Source organism: Mizuhopecten yessoensis, unplaced genomic scaffold, assembly GCF_002113885.1.
Source record: "Mizuhopecten yessoensis strain PY_sf001 unplaced genomic scaffold, ASM211388v2 scaffold3279, whole genome shotgun sequence".
Lineage (NCBI taxonomy): Eukaryota > Metazoa > Mollusca > Bivalvia > Pectinida > Pectinidae > Mizuhopecten > Mizuhopecten yessoensis.
In genome coordinates, this window is record NW_018404965.1 from 143,625 (window position 1) to 163,690 (window position 20,066).

At 34.7% G+C, this 20,066-nt stretch overlaps 2 protein-coding genes across 6 annotated transcripts in view; both read left to right on the forward strand.

Annotated features, from left to right (window-relative positions):
* Positions 1-3,552, forward strand: part of LOC110447288 (serrate RNA effector molecule homolog) — a 35,780-nt gene extending 32,228 nt beyond the window's left edge. For 4 of the 5 annotated variants that reach the window (XM_021492867.1, XM_021492872.1, XM_021492870.1 and 1 more), the window contains 2 exons: positions 343-378; positions 1,707-3,552. In XM_021492867.1, the coding sequence (XP_021348542.1) occupies positions 343-378; positions 1,707-1,779 (109 nt within the window). In that variant the 3' untranslated portion in view covers positions 1,780-3,552. The remainder of the gene's footprint in view (positions 1-342; positions 379-1,706) is intronic. The other variant, XM_021492871.1, reaches the window with a different exon arrangement.
* Positions 3,553-8,564: 5,012 nt separating this feature from the next.
* Positions 8,565-16,335, forward strand: LOC110447285. The gene is made up of 3 exons (XM_021492864.1): positions 8,565-8,975; positions 12,691-12,852; positions 14,985-16,335. Exons 1-3 carry the CDS (start codon positions 8,828-8,830, stop codon positions 15,200-15,202), a joined length of 528 nt encoding a protein of 175 aa, XP_021348539.1. The 5' UTR covers positions 8,565-8,827; the 3' UTR covers positions 15,203-16,335.
* Positions 16,336-20,066: the final 3,731 nt, after the last annotated feature.

Consider the following 20,066-nt stretch of genomic DNA (forward strand, 5'->3'; position numbering starts at 1 on the left):
GGAGGTATAAAGGAGTAACTGAAAAAATATCAGTCGCTTGATATCACTTTCATTTTGTGCTTTTAGTGTTCATCATTTCTTGTAGCAATCCTGATTTACCGTTTCCTCAACTGCCAGAATAATTATAAGCTGATGATTTAGTTCATGATATCTAAGATAAAAGAGTGATTTTGAAAATAAAATATTCATAGATAAATTTGTGCAAATTCATGGACTTTGTAAGACGAAAGCTCTTATAGTTGAAGTTGGAAGAAAAATAAATTTATTTCAAATATATACAATTTTAAGAGAGCAGAAATACTTGTATAGATAGATGTGTTCTGATTGTAACTTTTATTCCAGATCAAGTTCAAATAGAGGGAAGTGGAACAATGAACAGTTGAGTAAACCAAACAAAACCCAGCCCGTTCATTTAATGTATTTTGTCCAGTCATTTTTGAGGGAAAAAACGCTGAGCCTATTCAATCAAAATTTGAGCGAAAATTGCATCCCTTATCATTTGAGAAAATGTACTGTGCTTGTGGAATTACATTAGCAGATCCAACCAATTTCCATTTGAATGTAAATTAGGGAAGACGACTTAGGTAATTGGATAATTGTCCAATCAATACAAGATAGCAAGTCTTTAATATAAGATTATACCAGCAAACTTTTACAAAATCCATCCAAGCAAATGCTTTTCAAATTAAGCGATTTTTTTCCCCATTTAAAAGCGTTTGAAAGATGAATGAATGTTTATAAGGTGCTATTTATAAGCCTTGTGTTGAGTTTGTTAGGTTACATGTTCTGTTTGTATAACGAAGGTCTCTAATAAGCGCCCTTAGTCTTTGGAAATGCGTTGTGTACTACTTCTTTAAATTCCAAGCGTGTTTTGTCAAAAGGCCAATTTGAAAGATGTAAAACTTTAAACTCGCTACCAACATTTTCCGAAAACTTCAATATGTTGATTACTTTATTATGCACCTCGAATTCCAAGTTGCCACATTCACATACTATCGTAGCAACTGAGTCTTCCCAAAATCAATTAAATGAAGGACAAAAAGTCTGGTTTCGAGCTCTTGCAAAAAGCTTTTAAACATAGGACAGTTTTGTTATTTAAAAACACGATTTTCCCATTAATGTTTCAAGTTTGAATGGACGATATCGACAAGTAGGTATTTAATGGTTAATGAATGGCTATCATCTTCATTTTCACGATTTTTGAAAGATTTTGAACAACAGGCAAGATAATACACACGTGATTATTACTTATTGTAAAACGCTGAAATGCTTGCGTTTTGGCTTGAAATGGGACGTGACGTTCTCGAAAACTGTTTCCTTTGGATGTTAAATTTCGATAGTTTAGCGCTACCAGCCAGTTGTCTTCTGTTACGTTTCTCCTGTTGTAAACAGTCATTGTTAGGAGTCATTAGTCGATTTTTGCAAATATATGCACATTGCATAATTTTAACAATGAGACCCGACTGCGTTTTCAGTAACTCTGGTTCCTGTGTAGATCTACCTGTTGCATAGCATTCAAGTTAGCAGTACATTTTCAACATCCCAATTACTTGATAGAACTTCCTTGTTTTGTCAAACGCAACCTTACTTTTTATTTTATTTTGATAACAGTATAAGAGGACAAACCTGAACACTTCCATAATCTACACTGCGGTCCGTTACGTACATAGCTTTTAAAACGTTAAATGTTTTGGTAATTTTTCCAGTCGCAGATCTGACCCAAGAGGAATCATAGAATACAGAGACTTGGACGCCCCCGATGATGCTGATATCTTTTAAGCTTGATATTGAGATGTGTGAGGATGCCGACACGTTATACAGATTTTGTATTCTTGGACGATACTCGTATGCTGAAAATTGATGACTATTTTATTATTCTGCCAGTGACGGTATAAAGAGAAGAAGTGTAGATTAACTAATTAAAGGCGTCTATCAACATGTTCAATAAAGCAATCCAAAGAATCGTGAACAATTTAAGGATATAATCTACATTGAAACAACAAATCCAAGAGCGGTTGGTGGCAATAGCCGATACATGATGGAGATGATAATTTTCTGGAAACTCATTGCATGTGAACTTGTTAATATCTTTATCTCCATTCGTCTCTGACCATTGCCATGGAATCATCATATACACTTTCAATCATTGAAAGGCTGTTTCACCAATATGGACTCGACCGTCATGGATTTAAGATAACATTTTGTTTATTTTCAAATCACTGAGTTAATTGACATCATGAACTGTCGTTTTAGGAATGTCACCGTTTTCATCAGTCATCATCTTCATGCAGGTTGTTTTCAGGCAATTAATTGGAATACTTTCAATGTGCTATACTGATGTAGTACAGAGTAATGTTATGGCCAATTCGTAATTTGACACATGTATTACTTGTTTACCTCACCAATATAACAATCAAATTAAGGACCTATATTCATGAAAATATTCTCATGCCAAAACTCGGATTCTGTGCTCAAGCCTAATTTCTTGTTCTCGTGCGAAATCAACAAACAATCCCACACAGTAGTTAATGATATGGGGCTTTCTGGAGACCTAAAGCCAAAAACTGTTTTCAATAATTACAACTGAATTCTAGATCGTATTACATGATTCAAGTAAGTTACATGAAAGTTGGTTGGATCATTAAATCATGCATCTGCATGAGAATTTTCATGAATACTAGGTTGAATTAATTTCTTTAAAGATTTTCTTTCATTTTATAGCAAAGCACCATATTTGGACTAAAACCAAATGTAAAGTCATTAGTAGAACTCGTGACTGAACAAAATAAAAATAAATGGTATAAAATGATTGACATTGATTACAATTCTAGCGAAAAGAAGACTTCATTTAAATCTCGATATTTAGTAGTTGCATTGAATACTAATCATGGAGTCCATTGGGTAATAATTCTCGTGTTGCATGAAACATGCAGGGTAACGTATGACGTTGATTGAACAAAACTTGTAATTAAATTGATTTTAACTCAACATTTCAATTATTGTCCACGAATTGCCTCGATTTTAAAAGTGCGTTTGTTTTGCATTGATTTTTAAAGAAACATTCAATTAAATATTTTTAATTTCCCTTTATTATTATTTATTGTTGTATGAAATGTTGTGTGTTCCCTATATGAATAGTTGTAAGATGATCTACGAATAAAATGCAAGATTCATAATAATACGAAGACCAGTAAGATATTTTCTTTTCTGAAATCTTTCCAAAATGATCCAGTGAGTGTTTCCGTCTGTATAACGCTATTCTTGAAGGAAAAGACGTCAAATTTAAATTGAAAGCTAAAAAGTATAAATATTACGTAGAATACAACCAATTAACATACAACAGCATATTTCCAGAAATAGTGTACGAATGTTTTAAACATATTTCATGTACTGCTTGTAATTTGCGTCCACTGTAAATCCAGTATGAAAGGCGGTTTGTTGTTTATTCATAATGGATCATATTCAGTGTAGGTTTTAATATCTGACCCTTCCTCTTGTTTGTAAGGAACAAAACAGATGTTTAATGACAATAAATATGATGAAGTACATACACCTTACTCTTTGTTATGTTAATCGTTGCTTTCTCGACTGTGCACTTGTACAATGTATGTTGTTTTTCGCAGCTGTTATGTATATTAATCACTATTTACGTAACAAGTTCTTGAAGAACATAAATCGTGGTAATATATTGAATATCATAACGTATAGAGGAGGATAATAATAACTACAAATCGGGTTAAGGCATGTTCATTCTGATATTCCTTCATCCTTTCTCCAGGCAATATTTAACATATGTAAAAGATGTGGATTAATTAGGTTGCCTCAGCGTCGGCTGTAGGGAATTTCCTTTTAGCTCAACGGTAGAGCATCGGCCTGGAGAGCCAATGGTCGCGGATTCGAGCCCCAGCGACGGCACTATCTTAATCTCTGTTCCTCGTCCTATTGTATATATTCAGAATAGCAACATGCACTATAAACAAAAGTGACATACATTGTACTTTTGTCTACAAGGTTAAAGGTTTGAGTCAGCTGCCAATACACAAGAGTTTCCCATTTCTTTAACGTATCGGGTCTTGCAGGGCTAAGTGCGAGACAAATATATGATGCAAGACTTTAATGAAGAATATTTTACCAACTGATTATAACACAAATACTTGTTCAAACGCTTACTGTGGCTTTGTAGTTCAAATTAAAAAACAAGAAAGATTTTGATGCAGTGTCAAATGTCAAACTTTATATATATATATTTTAAACACGTACAGCACATGTCTTTAAGGTCAGCAAAACATAATTTAATCAATGATCAGTTTATGTCCTCCAATATTTTCTCAATTGGACCGATTCGAAGTGAAGTCGTGATATATTGTCGAGCCTGCTAGATTAGAGGGTACCAAGTTGTCCAAATGAATTCCCCTTTTTTTGACGTCCTGTTGGCAAACACAACCCGACTTCTAAAGAGTACGGAAGTGAGAAAAGAAACTCGTGGTTTCGTTGTTGATATCCAGGTTCACAATTTGAGGGCGTGTAATTTCTAGGTTTTAACCTTAATCTACATTGCGGGTGCCGTTGATGAAGCAGAAGAGAGTTCTGTGCACATTTTAACTAGTTTTTCGTCGAAATGATATGTAATGAACAAAAAATGGGTACTGCACCAATATATAGCAGCTGTCGGGCGAATGTTTTCTCCCATTCTAGGAAGTCTCTTTCGTTTTCCGTAAGGATGTCAATACAACTAGAGTCGAGGTCATCTCTTAACCATATGCAGCCGAACAACACGCTATATTGCATGTCAATGTCGCTCCATGAACCCACGTTCAAATACTGAAAAGATCCTCCAAATGTATCGCTAATATATACCCTCTATACATATTTGCGCTTTCTTGCATTACATGAAACAGTTCTATTTGACATTTTGTCGATACAGCATGCCACAAATGCTGAAATACTCTGTACATACATTTAACACTTGATGGAAGCTTTATTGTTACTGATCGGTGATATCTCTTACATACATCCAAATTTTCCTGGCTCAGTGAGGCATTGTTTTCCGATTCATTCGAAATCGCATTTCCTGCCAATAATATTGTGCCCCATGTCTGCGCATGCACCATATCTTGTATATATACCTGACCTTTGTAGTGAAGTAGATAAATATCGGACACAGGAAGTGACATCATAGACGTTGGTAAGTGTAATGTAATTGTCAAGTACAACGTAATGGCGTCGTCGTTTTCCAATATTTCATTCCATGCACATTTGAGATTCCTGTTGTGTTTATTCCAACATACAAGTTGATTATGATTGCAGCTAAACTCCGGTGTTTCACAAACGTCAGCTTCCCAGTTCTGTACATCTTCTCTAGTCAACAGACAGTTACACCCATGGTTTACCATTCTGCCGAGGTCAAAATGGTGCCTTTCATAAATGATAGTGAGAAAATAATGTTCAAATAGCTTAAACTGTTCATCCGATTTATACAGGCACCAACATATTTTACGCCCAACTTGCTGTTGAATATAAATGTCACACCCTAGAAGATCCGCTGAAGCTTTGACTTCCGCTTCTGTTGCCCAGGAAAACACGCCCCCTTTTGTATCTCCCATATGTTCGATATGTGCGTCAATATCGCCGTCTATCAAGCATTGGTAGAGATGTCTGTGACCACGCATGTGATCTACAACGACGTAACGTAACGTGGGATGGAATCGATCAACACCTGTTACTGCTTTACTTAATGACCGGAAGAAGCAGTTCCCGTCTCCAGCCACGTGATCAGTTACCCAAAACGTACGTCTGCCACCATTGTATGGAATCCAGTGATTCCTGGTACATAAAGTAGGGGAAAGGTCACATTGTTCTTCGTCATCCATGACGTCATTGTCTTCCAGGTCAATATCATATTTGCATAAAAACCCCGCGAAAATTTCTTCTCTTCCACACCATGTTTGTGAGTCGTTAATTGCAGTCGCAACTGTAAGTACTGGAAAGCAATCAAACTCATACTTGTCATCACCGTCATCACTTGGGATGGGACATTCGTTTTCCATTGATAATTACTGAAAATAAAATAAGAAAAAAGTTATATCCTCTAATCTAAATACGTATGGCATTATTCATTACAAGCATTTTGTTTCTTTTCGTATACTAAGTATCTATTAAGAGGGTATTATAAAAAAAAAAGAATTTAAGTTAAAAGGCAAGTTATTTAATGGTATGAGCTATATGTAAACCGGGAAATGTTCGTCACAGTTAAAGCTTAATTCCGTCTGTTATGAGAGTGAATTATCATCATGGTATTATTTAGCTTAACGGACAATATATATACACTGATCATATAAGGATTTGAGCATAGGAGTGCAAGTTTCCATTCATAGGTATACAGGACCGCAATTATATATTTGTATATCAATCTTAAATATAGAATATACCCAATTAGTTTATACGTGTCTAACGGATCTTTTCGTTGTTCAATAACTGTGGATGTTTGGTAATCACACGTCCTAGTGTGTAATGATAGCATACTGTTCATACGAAAAGACGAGTATAAAGCGGAGGAGATCTGATGTTCTGATTTCTTCGTATGTATTACATGTTCTTATTACATAAATACAAGTGAAATAACAGGATTATATATTAAGCCAGAAGGAAGATATATAAAATACCTTAACATATCACGTGACTTTCCGTGATTGTGACGTAACACGCGTTAAGGTTGCTTTTAGCTTAAAACGCATTATATTTCGATAATTGGGCAGCCATTTACAGCAATGCCATCATTATATAAAAAGATGACATAATAACTCAAGATATTGCACTTGTAAAATTTAGAAATAGATTCTGTGCGCCAAAAAATGAATTGCACTGTATTATAAAGCTATTTTGTCCTTCTAGGGCTCATCGGATACGATAGGGACCAAATAGGTGGACATCTAAATGGGTTTTAACTAATATGGAAATAGGAGGTGGAGTGCGTAATGACTTAAACACGTTTCAAACAATAGAGGAGTACTGGTAAGTTTCAAGTTAAATAATTAATGCTGTGGGTATATTATGAATCGCGCCACTACTCAACAGTAGATAACTATGACCATCAAGGTTAGAGCATACCTCTGGGATTACGAGGAATGTAAGACGTACAAACACCGTGACTGCACATATACAAAATTTGGTAATAGATGCAGTTCGCAAAATTGAATTACACTGCATTATACAGCTGTTCCCTTTCATCTAGGACTGACAGATGATGCTCGGGGCAAATGATTAAGGTATAAATCCAAATCGCTCTAATCTACTGTTGAAAAGGAGCAGAGATACGCAAATACTATTAATTACATGTACAGTGTATATATGAAACAACAACTAGAGTTGTGATGCTACTAATCACACAGAGTTATTATGTTACTAATAAGACAAAACAAACTGAATGTCTTTGTCCTACAGGGAACAATCCCTGATGTAGGGCTAAGCCTGGAAACTTAGATCGACGTTGACTGTTGACATAAACAAAATATTCAGATATACTAAAGAGTACGGAATTGAGAAAAGGAACTCGTGGTTTCGTTGTTGATATCCAGGTTCACAATTTGAGGGCGTGTAATTTCCAGGTTTTAACCTTAATCTACATTGCAGGTGCCGTTGATGAAGCAGAATAAGATATACTTACACGCGAACGCCTTTGTGGGACGGCTATCTTATACATGTAGTCCAATAGTGGTTGGGTCGAGGCTGAAAACATAGATGAATACATTTCCATGTGTACACGTAACGTACCACCATCACAACATCCCAGGTATCAGAGACTTGAAGCACAATGTTTACATATATATAAAGGTATAAGGAGCACACACCTTAAGTGGTGGCGGGGTTGTGTTGGGTATGTGTCATGTTTTGCCATTTCTTGTAGACGGATGCGACTTCATTGCTGATGTAGATATCAGTATTCCGGTTTAGATAGAACTTCTCTTCCTGTGCACGGAAGCAACCGCTGAAGAATATAATACTCATTTCAACAGAGTTAAGTGAGACAGACTATGTTAATTGACCATTACAATCCTTCTTTAACTTCAGTAATTAAACTATTGCTAAAGCGGTGTTGGCTCACGTTCTCGCCTAGTATGTCTGTTTTGTCAGTCCTAATTACTAGATAACTAGACAGGGAAACTAAAAATTGACTATTCAATTTAAACTTAACTGACTTGTGCACATGCTCATGTATATATTATGAAAATACATTATGTAATACATGTACAATTAACCTTTAACATATGATCCACATTGTGCCCTGTCTTGTAATATTAAAAAACCCGAATATTTGTTTCTTCTATTCTGAATATGGATTACTAAGTACATGTGTATGAGAGAATAAACTAAAAGTCACAAGGTGGAAGTCCTATATTATTTCCTGTAGAAAGTTTGCATTTCCTGAATTGACATGACGCTATTCCAATCACTTGACTTACAGTACATATCGTTTATTTGTATCGTGCGTGTAGCGTATTTTACCAAAAGCAAAACAAATTTCAGGTTTCTAAACAACTTTTGATCGACATAATTCTTTAGTGAAATTGTGGAGCTATTGAATCCATTTAAGACGTGTACCTAGCATACCTGGCTGTTTTCCAACTGGGAATATCATTGGATTGTTTCAGTCTAACCGAACAGCAAACAATTGCTCTATTCAGCATATTCTGAACGGCTTAAAACAAGGATCTCAAATCTGTGATATTCTTCGAACACGCTTGTGGATAACTCTTGTGCCTGTTTGACTCTTTTTCTTTTTTAAATTTTCATTTTGCGTTTGTAGATTTAAATTTTGTAATCTACCAAGATGTCTGAAAACACTGCCAATAGGAGTATGTTCTACTGTAGAATGGGGACAGGCTTAGCTCTCACCACATTGACTTTGATATTCATCACCATAGCTGATATTGCCATAGCGGTGGCCTACCCGGACATCCTTGCAGACAACGATACATGTAACGTATACTTATCACGTTTTCAATTGTATTGACACGCGGAACCATATTACGACAAAAAGAATAAAAGGATTTTACATCAGCATGCTAATATTTCATTTTATTCTTAATGTATTGTAATTTCACAAACCATAACGTTTTGAATGAACGATTACAAGGTTTTATTTTCTATTTAATGACAATTCAAGAGTTAAAATTAAGTTCATAGGACTTCTAGAGGTAATTTATTGCAATTCTATACCGTGTAAATTCCAGTTATCATTTTGTATCTATTAATAATAACAAACCTTTTTTTTATATATATTTCATAAAACAGGTTTTTATTTACATTAAATAGCAAGCAAACATGTATAGCATTCATACATGGTTACATATTTCGATTTTGTAATATAACAAGATGTCTGATAACTCTGTCAAAACGAGTATGTTTTACTGTATGATGGGGACAGGCTTAGGTTTGGGAGAAACCTGAAGAGCCATGTGAAGGATGAAATAGCTGCTTTGTAGTCGGTCGTTAGATCTAATTTTATCTTTATTCATTTACTTCACATGGACTTTTAATCCTTTTTTATTATTATTTATACATACATATATATATTTACACACTTTAACAACGTTATTTCCTGTGTACCGCCTTATCGTGCTCGAAATACGTATTGTGCTTGAAGTACCATTTTTTAAATGGATTTCTGATTGATCAATGTAAATATTATTTTTTATTTATTTATTTGGAACACATGTGCAAACAGGGAAATACTTATTAAACATATACTTAGAATTATTTTACACATTTATGAAAAGAAAAAAACCCATTCCATATGTTAAGAAACCTATTACCCGCAGGATATACATAGGAAAGTACGATGAACAGACTTATATATGTATACATACCACTATTAATATCTTATACCACTCTACTGCATTGCCTTATATGGCCCTACCGAGTTCTCGGCTCGTATTCATGAAACCTTTCTCATGCTCAAGCATATATTCTAATCTCTAACGAGTTTTCTTGTAACTCACTTAAATCATGTCAAACAATCAAAAAGGCAATTGTTAACACTGGAAACAGAATTCGGCTTTAAGTCTCTTCTCTTCAACAATTTGTAACCGGAACAAGAAATTAAGCTTGAGTACAAAATCCATGCTTGAGCATGAAAACAGTTTCATGAATACCGGCACAAATGACATTAGCAATTATTACTAGTATTAGTTATGTTTTATAGAGACATTGCACTTTGAACATTGAGCTAGCACACTTTATGATTTTTTTCTTACTCTGTTTTATATTCATATTGACTATGCATGCTAAAGTTCAGACTTTGAATACTAGTGTAGCAACGCAATTTTTTATTTTAATACAAGTTATCTGAGTTGCAGATAAATGAGAAATTTGCATGCATACACAACTATTTTCAACGTTTCTTTACAACTCCATTGTATATCTAATATCACGCTTGACTTAAATTCATGCACTTTACTGGATAGTCCATGTAGGCTATTTATAGTTGATACAAAACTTATGTTTGCACAAGATTGTATAATATTTGATCACAATATAATGAAGCCACTCACTCTTATGCCGTTAGAGAATAACGAGAACATCCCGATTTTATTTTCGTTAAAGCAAACGATTTGTTTTAAGTAGTTATTTCCATCTATTTTTAGGCCAACCATCACCAGGCTGTTCAAATCACCATTCGTCCATTGTCCGTGGTCCGTGGTCTTTCCGTCCGTCCTTGAACCCTTTTTGTTAGCGTTCTTGTTAGAAGAAAGTACAGGGGAGGTCTTTCCCAAATTTTACATGCAGGTTTCCCATGATCCCTTTAGTAATGTATATCCAATTTTTCGGCAGCCGGACGGCCATCTTGAATTTAAAGTGTCCTTTATTGTTGTCACAACTTCTCAAGAAGTGCTAGACAAATCTTGGTAATTTTTCTTATGTTGACTTCGTAGGTCCCAAGGTTTCGTTTTGAAGCTGATAAGAAACAAAATGGTCGCCAGGCAGCCATTTTTTATTTTGACACTTTCAGTTTGTAATCACCAGTTCGTAAAAAGTACATGTGCTACATAAATGTAATAAATATGTCAAACGACAACCACTCTTTGCGAGAACAGTGTGACACAGCAGTACATAATTTGATCAGCAGACACCACAGGGTGCAATACGCTTTTCAGATGACTCAATCCAACGAATAAGAGAAAAAGGTAGTGAAAAGATGAATCTTATGTAGAAGCTATAACGTTGTTACGATGGTGGGCGTAAAGTAATTTCTGTGTAACTGTTCATAAAGATATAGTTTGGATATATCTTAACTCTAATATTCTCAAGTACTGTATACACTTTGAGTAAACAAAAGCATGTACATCGCTGCGAAATTCGTTCGTGTGCTAGTCGTTGCTTTGCCAACAAAGCCGGATGTCGGGACAACTGATTTAACACTGATTAACAACAATGCATAAACACTTTACCGCTTTACTGCAAAATGGATTTTCAATGCATTTATTCCTTCTGGTATGATAGACTTGTTTTAGTATTCAAATTTGCTTATTTTCATAATTACTCAAAACAAGAAGTAAAGAAAGACCCATTAATAATAAGAAATAAGTTTGTGAATCGAAAAATCATATGACATCATAAGGCCAGTTGGTGTGTTTATGACATATCATTAAGGTATACTGTATTGATAAGTCTTTGTAAGTTGATAAAAAAAGTTGCTTTGGTAAATTTGGTCGGAAGGAATATACAAATCTAGAATTGCGTATTTAGGATAAAAGACGAATTGAAGAGACACGGAAATAACTAGAGATTTCAATAATTCGATAAAATGATCCAGTACGATAAACGTAACTAGTGTACCATGCAACATAGGTCTTTGCATGTTATCTCCTTCCTTAAACAAGAAAGTAGTTGTGTTAACAATGATTCATATCATATATGCGAAAACAGAAATCTAATGGGCGAAACTCGGGTATTCATCTTAGCAATAACATATCGCCAGTGTTTAGTGAAGCCGCACATGTAAAATAACCTTGTCTAAATATCGTTAATGAGCCAACAAGACATACCTACTCAGCAAAAAAAAGTTCATGCGTAGAGACCAAGCCCTGAATAGCTAATCATCTGTGAAAAGCTAACACGGAAGTAACGTTTCAGCTTATGGAACGAAAATATGACGATATAGAAATAAAAGTCGTCACTTTAACAAATAAGTTGTACGTGACGTACCGATCACTGTAATATGGTAGGTATATGTCGAGATATTATGACTATTGTCATTGAAAACCTGCTGAATTTCAGATGTCAACATAAGAGTTACTAAAAATTTGATATGATTATATTATTTTCTCTTAAGGACATTTTTTTATTGATTTCAAATTTCAAATGAATTGTGCTTTGAAGAAATGATATACATGTGACAAATGTCTGATGATTAATACAACATTTGGTTAATAAAGAAATCCTCATTTTTTTCATTGGTGATTCGAGATTTTTGGAATTCAGCCAAATAACTTGGCTACTAGTAGAATAATTTTCCATCAGGTTTTAGATTGAAGAAATCTTTTGTTTCTTTCTTTACAGACGAACTTTTACAAACTATGCTCCACATAAATGTAAATATTGTCAAACAGTGCATTACGAATTTTACTTCACTGAGGCATATTAAAGTAAAATGACAAATATTATAGCACATGTTTTTTTCTTTAATTTCAGCGTGTGCGTTGAAGGCGGCCTATTCAATGTTTGTTTTAACCACGATAGGACAGTTTACGATGGCAGTGTTTGACACCTTACTCGTGTGTACTACGGTGCGGACAAACGTTTCCTGTAATTGTGTGTGCTATCACATGAAAGTCATCGTTCATTTTACATCCTGTAAGTGTTTTCATCTTAATTCTATAATCAGCAATATTCTAAGTTACTGTCATTGAAGACTTTTCATTTCAAAATCACTTTTCATGATATTAGCTGTTTTGTTGCTATTTTTATCTTCTGTCTAAAACAGAAAGTCCTAGAGTCATCATCATTCTTTCTATTTTGTTTTTATCTTTGTAGTATTCACGATTCTAAAGCACTAATCAGGACATAGCTGTTTTGTTGTAGTCTGCATTTTCATAAAATCAATCCATATTAAACAGCTTATAAAGTACTGTTAATGAGTAGTATTTGGATCTTGTTGATTTAATGATGGCATTATTACGTGAAATTAAAAAACGTTTCACACAGCCCTCGGTAACCTTGAATGACTACACTATTTGAAAGAGCTGAAATTGGCAGCGGTTTAGTTATTTGGTTAAATAAACAGCTGACATCAGCGGAATCCTTCTTCAAGATTTTTAATAACCAATTAATATAACCTCCCGGAAAACAACCTCTTACTATCAACATGTTAATTATAACAAGTGACTCATTTAAATAAATTTAACTCTGCCGGTAGCGGTTTAGTTATTGGAATAACGAACTCCCAATAAGTAACCCGCCGGAAACCTCAGCCCCCTGGTATAGAGGCTATGTATGGGTGGTCGGATGGCATAGTGCATAACGCGCTTGCCTTTCACCAAGGCGGCAGTGGGTTCTGTTCCCCGATAGGACGTGGAAAGGTATTTTGTTACCTGTACGACCACATGGGTTTTCTTCGGGTACTCCGGTTTCCTCCCACATTAAAACCCCCGCTCGCTAACATGCGGCCCAACAAGAGTGAATACTAATAGTTGTAAAACGCTTGTTTTATAATTGTTGTAAAATAAATAAAGTTAATAGAAATAAACAACTATGAATCAGGGGTACAGTGTATGTATGATAACGTTTATCTGATCGTACCAACGGTTCCAGCTACCTTGTGTGTTAGTCATCACACTTTCTCCACCTTGAAAGTGCTTTATTCTTCCAGTTAATGGTGTCTGGAAAATGCATACTACAATGTATTTAGCAGTCTAGAGTATAACCTACTTGTTATGATTTATTTCTTCTTTCCATAAGCTCCATAACAAATCTACACTTAGTGCTATGTATATATATATATTGTAAATCTATAATGAATGTTTATATTCGTTATAATGTACTATGGTATACTTTTCATCTTAGCCATTTGTAATAAATTTCTGCATCTCATAATTTTTCTTGAGTTATATATATAGAATCTTACATGAGTTTCCATTTCATATGAGATTTATGAAACGAGTCTTAAGACTTTTTCAATTTAGCGAGCCTCTGGCGAGCTTAAATGAAAAATTCGTGATGAGTTTCATAACTTTCATATGAAATGAAAACGAGTGTAAGACACATACTCATGATTTGTGGCATTTATTCGTGTAAAACGACAATTTTCATGCAACCTTGAAATGTAAAAAGCCGCCATTTTGACTCCGGTGCGTAAGTCTATGACGTCATGTACTTGTCCTAGGCGTGACCTCCCAATTGAAGCAATTGAAACATTCAATCAATCAGAGGGCTGATAGGTCATATTACATGGGTTAATACGCAAAAATATATGACATGCGTATATTTTCACTGGATAACACAGTACATGTTATATGTGATAAAACCATTTGATATATTTAATTGTTAGGGGGAAATGCTATAGATGACTAAACTGTCGTTTCATTTTCTGTAGCCTCTGGCACCAGTAAGGATACATTTGAATGTATCAGCCTGTAATGTAGCCCGTGCTTTAAAAACAACATGTTTGGCGTTGTACATAGATGAAGTTATAAATATCATGAACACAACATATTCAACAACAAATACAATATTGAAAGTTCTGGTTATTAATTTGTTTTGTGTGCTGATGAATTGATCGCCGTATGAAATACTTTTGACGCCAAAATCGCGGTAAAGGTACCAGACAGATCAAATGTCAGCATATCATACGAATGTATATGGTTTTCCTGTTCTTTTTCATCAATATTTCATAGCAATTAAAAGAAGTAACAACCTTTTATATTTTGATAGAGGAACACTTTAAAAAAAGGTTACTACAAAATAACAAAATGTCATATCATCTACAGGTGGACTGGTATTCCTGGGAACTATGATATACGGGATAAAGGATCCGGACAAGGTCGGATATTCCTTCTGGATGGCTCTCATATCCGGCTTCTTTGCTCTTATTAACGCCCTGATGTGGCTTCTGACGCAGCAAACCAAACGCTTCCTCAAGGACGCAGGGGTCAACGTAAAAAATCTAGAGGCGGGTAAAAAGGCCGACGGTTCTAATTTTGAATAATGAAGAAACAGACGACCGCATTTTGTGACGATAAATACAACAATTATAAACATTTGGTCACTTACAGTCATATGCTATGTTACTAACTATGGCAATCTTCGTCATTTTCGAAGTAGCTCGACGAAAAACTGGATACATGTCTGAAGGATTGTATTTAGGACTTGGTTTAATAAATTGATAGATATATAGGAATGCATGTCCTGATAAAACTCAAGTTTTTTATACATTATTCAATTATACTCCAATTAAAATTCATAAGGGAGATAACCCTTACATATGAACCATTTGAGGTGGTTATTCGTGGTGCCAAACACAGACTAACATCACGCTACCCTAATTGGTACCCGGGCAGCGACATTTTAAGAGTACACTGTGACTTCAATTTAATCATCTCAGAAAACCAGAAATAATGACGAACGTCGACGAAACCTCAAAACGGACGAAAAGTCACTCAAAATTAAGGATTCGATCTTTAAAAACAAATTCCTTTCTTTTTCTGAAAATGAACCGCCATGGGCAGCCTTTACCAAGAATCAAGAAACTTTCCAGTTAGAGATCTGGAGTTTTAAATATCAATGAAAAATCCCAAAATTGTACCAATTGTGGTAGCATGACGTTACTGGTACGGCGCCGATAAACACAATGATTCATATTAGAACACATCAAGTTAAAGTGACGACAAAAAAGAATCGAGAAAAAATATTGCACTTTGACATAATTCTAAAGTACTAAAATCGGATATTTATATATAGTTTTCAATCGGACACGAACATTTGTTGAAGGGGTGCCTTGTCATATTGTGTATACATCAATAAACATCCTCGGAAGACATGTACATAGTATATGAGGAATCGTGTATTCATACTTATATTTTTAACATTGTATTAATCCATTGGCAATTATCAAATGATGCCTATTGTACGGTCACCTGATATTACTTTTATAACATATATAAAGGTGTTTTTTTTCAAAATTTATGTAATATGATTAAAACAAATATATTTATATACTTGTATATATTACCTAGTCTTTTTATTTATGGATGTATAACTACTTGATGATCGTAGCGGTGCCGAAAAGTTTTGATTATGACAGTAAATCATATATACATTGTTCTTAGTTGGATCATATTATATATTTATTACGTTTTTACCACTAAAAATATCAGAAATTATAAGAGTGATAAAAAAACTTATGAGGATATGGTAAATGGTTTTATCATCTTTTTATTACTTAATACCACCTACCGGTAGCATGATATATTCATTATCATTGGTTGTCGGTATGAGAAGAAGTTGAGACCGACTTGAGAACAACTTGAGAAAACTTGAGAACGGATTTCCCCATTCCCCATCACTTGGGGACGTATTTTCTCAAAAAAGAACGTCTGCTTGCGCCAGATGACGTCCGAAACAGGGAATAGTGTCCACACAAAAGTGATCCGCGTAAGAAAATAGTCCGTCATCTACATATCAATACAGAGTTGCGGGAAAATATTGTGAGAATATCAACACCATTTAAGGTTTAAATGCGCATATGAAAAAGCCAATGACGATAGGAATGTTTTAAAAATATATTTTTTTACGTAGTTTTAATGTTCATTGTATTCCTCCGCGCAAAACTTCTATTTGTTTACGTTTGTCACAGGCGATATAGTTGATCATTGAGCTTAGAAGTCATTTGGAAAACATGTTTTTAAATGGACAAATATATAAGGTAGTAGTATATAGATGATAAATAGTTTATCATACAGTATTTCCAGTGTTTGTCGTTCCCATCGCTCGCACGTAGATAAAATCTCGAGTCCACCTGCGGTGGTCTCTCGATTTTATCCACGTGCACGCGATGGGAAAATTGTTCTCGCGACAAACCCTGAAAATACAGCGTGATAATCTATAAATATCTGCCCATATGATGATCGACCTATCAGAACCACTTATACCACATTTACTATTTACTGCCTCAGATTTTCTGTTACACAGAAGATGGAACGATGGTAGAATAGGAGGTTACAAGTGTATTTTTTGTACATTATAAGTACATACACTACGTTATTCACATGCTTACGTAATTGACAACATGTTTTTTTGCATGCAGCGTGTCGTTTTCTTTAAATAATTTAAGAAATGGTTTTCCCGGTTAATACCAATAAACTTTCATTCATGCTTCGCGAAATATCGATAATCTGCCCTACTCGTGAAAGATATAAGGTATTCAATGGGGAACCAATATCTTAACTCAAATGTAAAGACACTTACAATCGTATATCTGATCAAAGATGAAAAACATTGTATAAGAAAATGGATGCGTGTTAAATCGAACTGATTCACAATCATTGTATATAGTATAACATAATATACTAATAGATTATTTTTTTCACAGAAAACCCCCAAGCATTAAAATTAAAAAACGTTTTAGATTTACCTTTTTTTATTAGTAATATGTACATTATATTTTAGAGAAGTAGAGGTAGTTATTGTAACAAAACAATAACAGGATAGCATAACCATTAAGAGGATAACAGCAGAAACCGACGGGAATTCAGAAGGAACTGAAGAGGCAGCAGCATCAACCGAAAAGACAGCAACTGGAGCCGAGTAGATGACAGCAGGAGCCGCAGATATATAACAGAAACCAGGGACAGAGACCACAAAACAAGCAAAAAGACACTATGAATTCACCAAACATGGGAAATGTAAACGCAATAAGATTTTCCGGAAGAGCGATAGTTTCCTTTACCTGACGTAGCATCCGCCATGGAGTAAAATAATCTCTTAATTCCTTGGTAGCGAGATAGGGGAATCTGAACCCGAGGGGGAAGATTTCTAAGTTGCTTAACCTAAGAATCTTTCCCCAAGGGTTGAAATTCCCTATCTCACCCTCAAGGGGGTGACTGATTCTTTTTCTCTTGCCCTGTTTACCCATTGTGTATCATTTGCATAAGGTAATGTTAACGTTACAGGCTTAATTAAAGATTGACATGATGTTGATGGATTGATGACGTGACCTCGTTGTATTGTTGACGTGACGCCAACAATGGCTTCCCGTAAACACCAAATGGCAATGCATATTACATAAAAATAAGTAAATAAATAAATAAGTTTTTATTAAACGCATATTTTCCCCTTAATGTCATCGATATATTCGATATATATATAGCGTGATTCATACTTGTATTTATATTAAAAAACACATTTCCTTCGATTAGTATACAATGGATCAATTTCGACTTATGAAAGTTCTTGATTCAGAATGTATACAGAACTATCAGAATAGATATCAAAATATTGAGGGTAGGGGATCAAAATAATGAGGGTAGGAGATCAAAATAATGAGGGTAGGGGATCAAAATAATGAGGGTAGGGGATCAAAATAATGAGGGTAGGGAGATACTATTGCATTTATTTTCTTACTTCAACAAGTGTAGGGTATGATTTAATATTTACAATATATTTTCATTTATATCAAACATGTATCATATTGTGTTAAACAAAGACATGTTAGTTTTGACTCCGTCGGTCATATAAACTATATTGAAATTAAAATCAAGGACACTGCCGACACCTAAACCTGAAACAATTACCTCGGTCCTTTCTAGTAACGTGACCAACATTGACGGCTTACCACTTAGCTGTACGAACACCGTGACAGCTTCAATTTTACTGCCTTGAAATTACCCTTTCTTGATAGTATCTCACTGCTTCTCATTGTTTGTCAATGGAAACTAGTTTATCCGCTAGCATCACTAATGATATACTGTATCTTTAACCAGACTTTTAAAGGCGCAATCACCTGTGTGTTTTTGTGTATGTTAGTTTATCTTTTACAATTTTAAGCATTTGGGCATCCAACATCACGTCTAGTTGGCATGTGGTTCGGATACCGAGCAGGGAAGGGAGACGTATCGCTACAAAGTTTTACAGAGACAAAATACTGAAGTTTTACAAAAGAATTTAGATAAAAAAGCAAAGGGTTAAATATCATCAAGCTAATTCAGGACAATGTGTTCACCCAACAAAAGCAATATTATACAGGCGTTTTTGAAGAAAGAGAAGGTAGAACAGATTGACCACCCACCTTATTCACCAGGTCTGAGTTCCTGTGACTTCTACCTGTTTCTATACTGAAGAGACGGCTCTCTGGGAAACGCTTTTTAGACGTGCTGTTGAAACACTCATACATTATGACACATATTGTCTTTTTCAGTGTATGCATTGAAGGCGGCCTATTCAATGTTTGTTTTAACCACGGTAGGACAGTTTACGATGGCAGTGTTTGACACCCTGCTTGTGTGTACTACGGTGCGGACAAATGATTCCTGTCATTGTGTGTGCTATCACATGAAAGTCATCACTAATTTTTTATCATGTGAGTGTTTTCATCTTAATTCTATAATCAGCTACATTCTTAGTTACTGTCATTCATTTCTATTCAAATTTCTGAATCACTTTTCATGATATTAGTTATTTTGTTGCTATTTTTATCATCTGTCGAAAACAAAAACAATCTATAATCAGCATCATTCTTACTAAAAAAAACTGATTTATAATCATACATCTAAATCACTATTCAAGACATAAGCGGTTTTGTTGTAGTCTGCATTTTCATAAAAACAATCCATATTAAACAGCTAATAAAATACCGAACGTGAAATACTATCTGGATTGTCATTACTTCTTTTATATACATCAGTGTAGCACAGTCGTCTAAATGTGGTCAGATGGAATTCATTATACGTGTTTGCTACTAGAGACAATATTAATTTATTCCATACTTTATAGCAGTTTAAAGAAATGCAACAGGAGAATTTAATAAGGGTCATTACAGGTGGAGTGGTATTCTCGGTAACTATGATATACGGAAT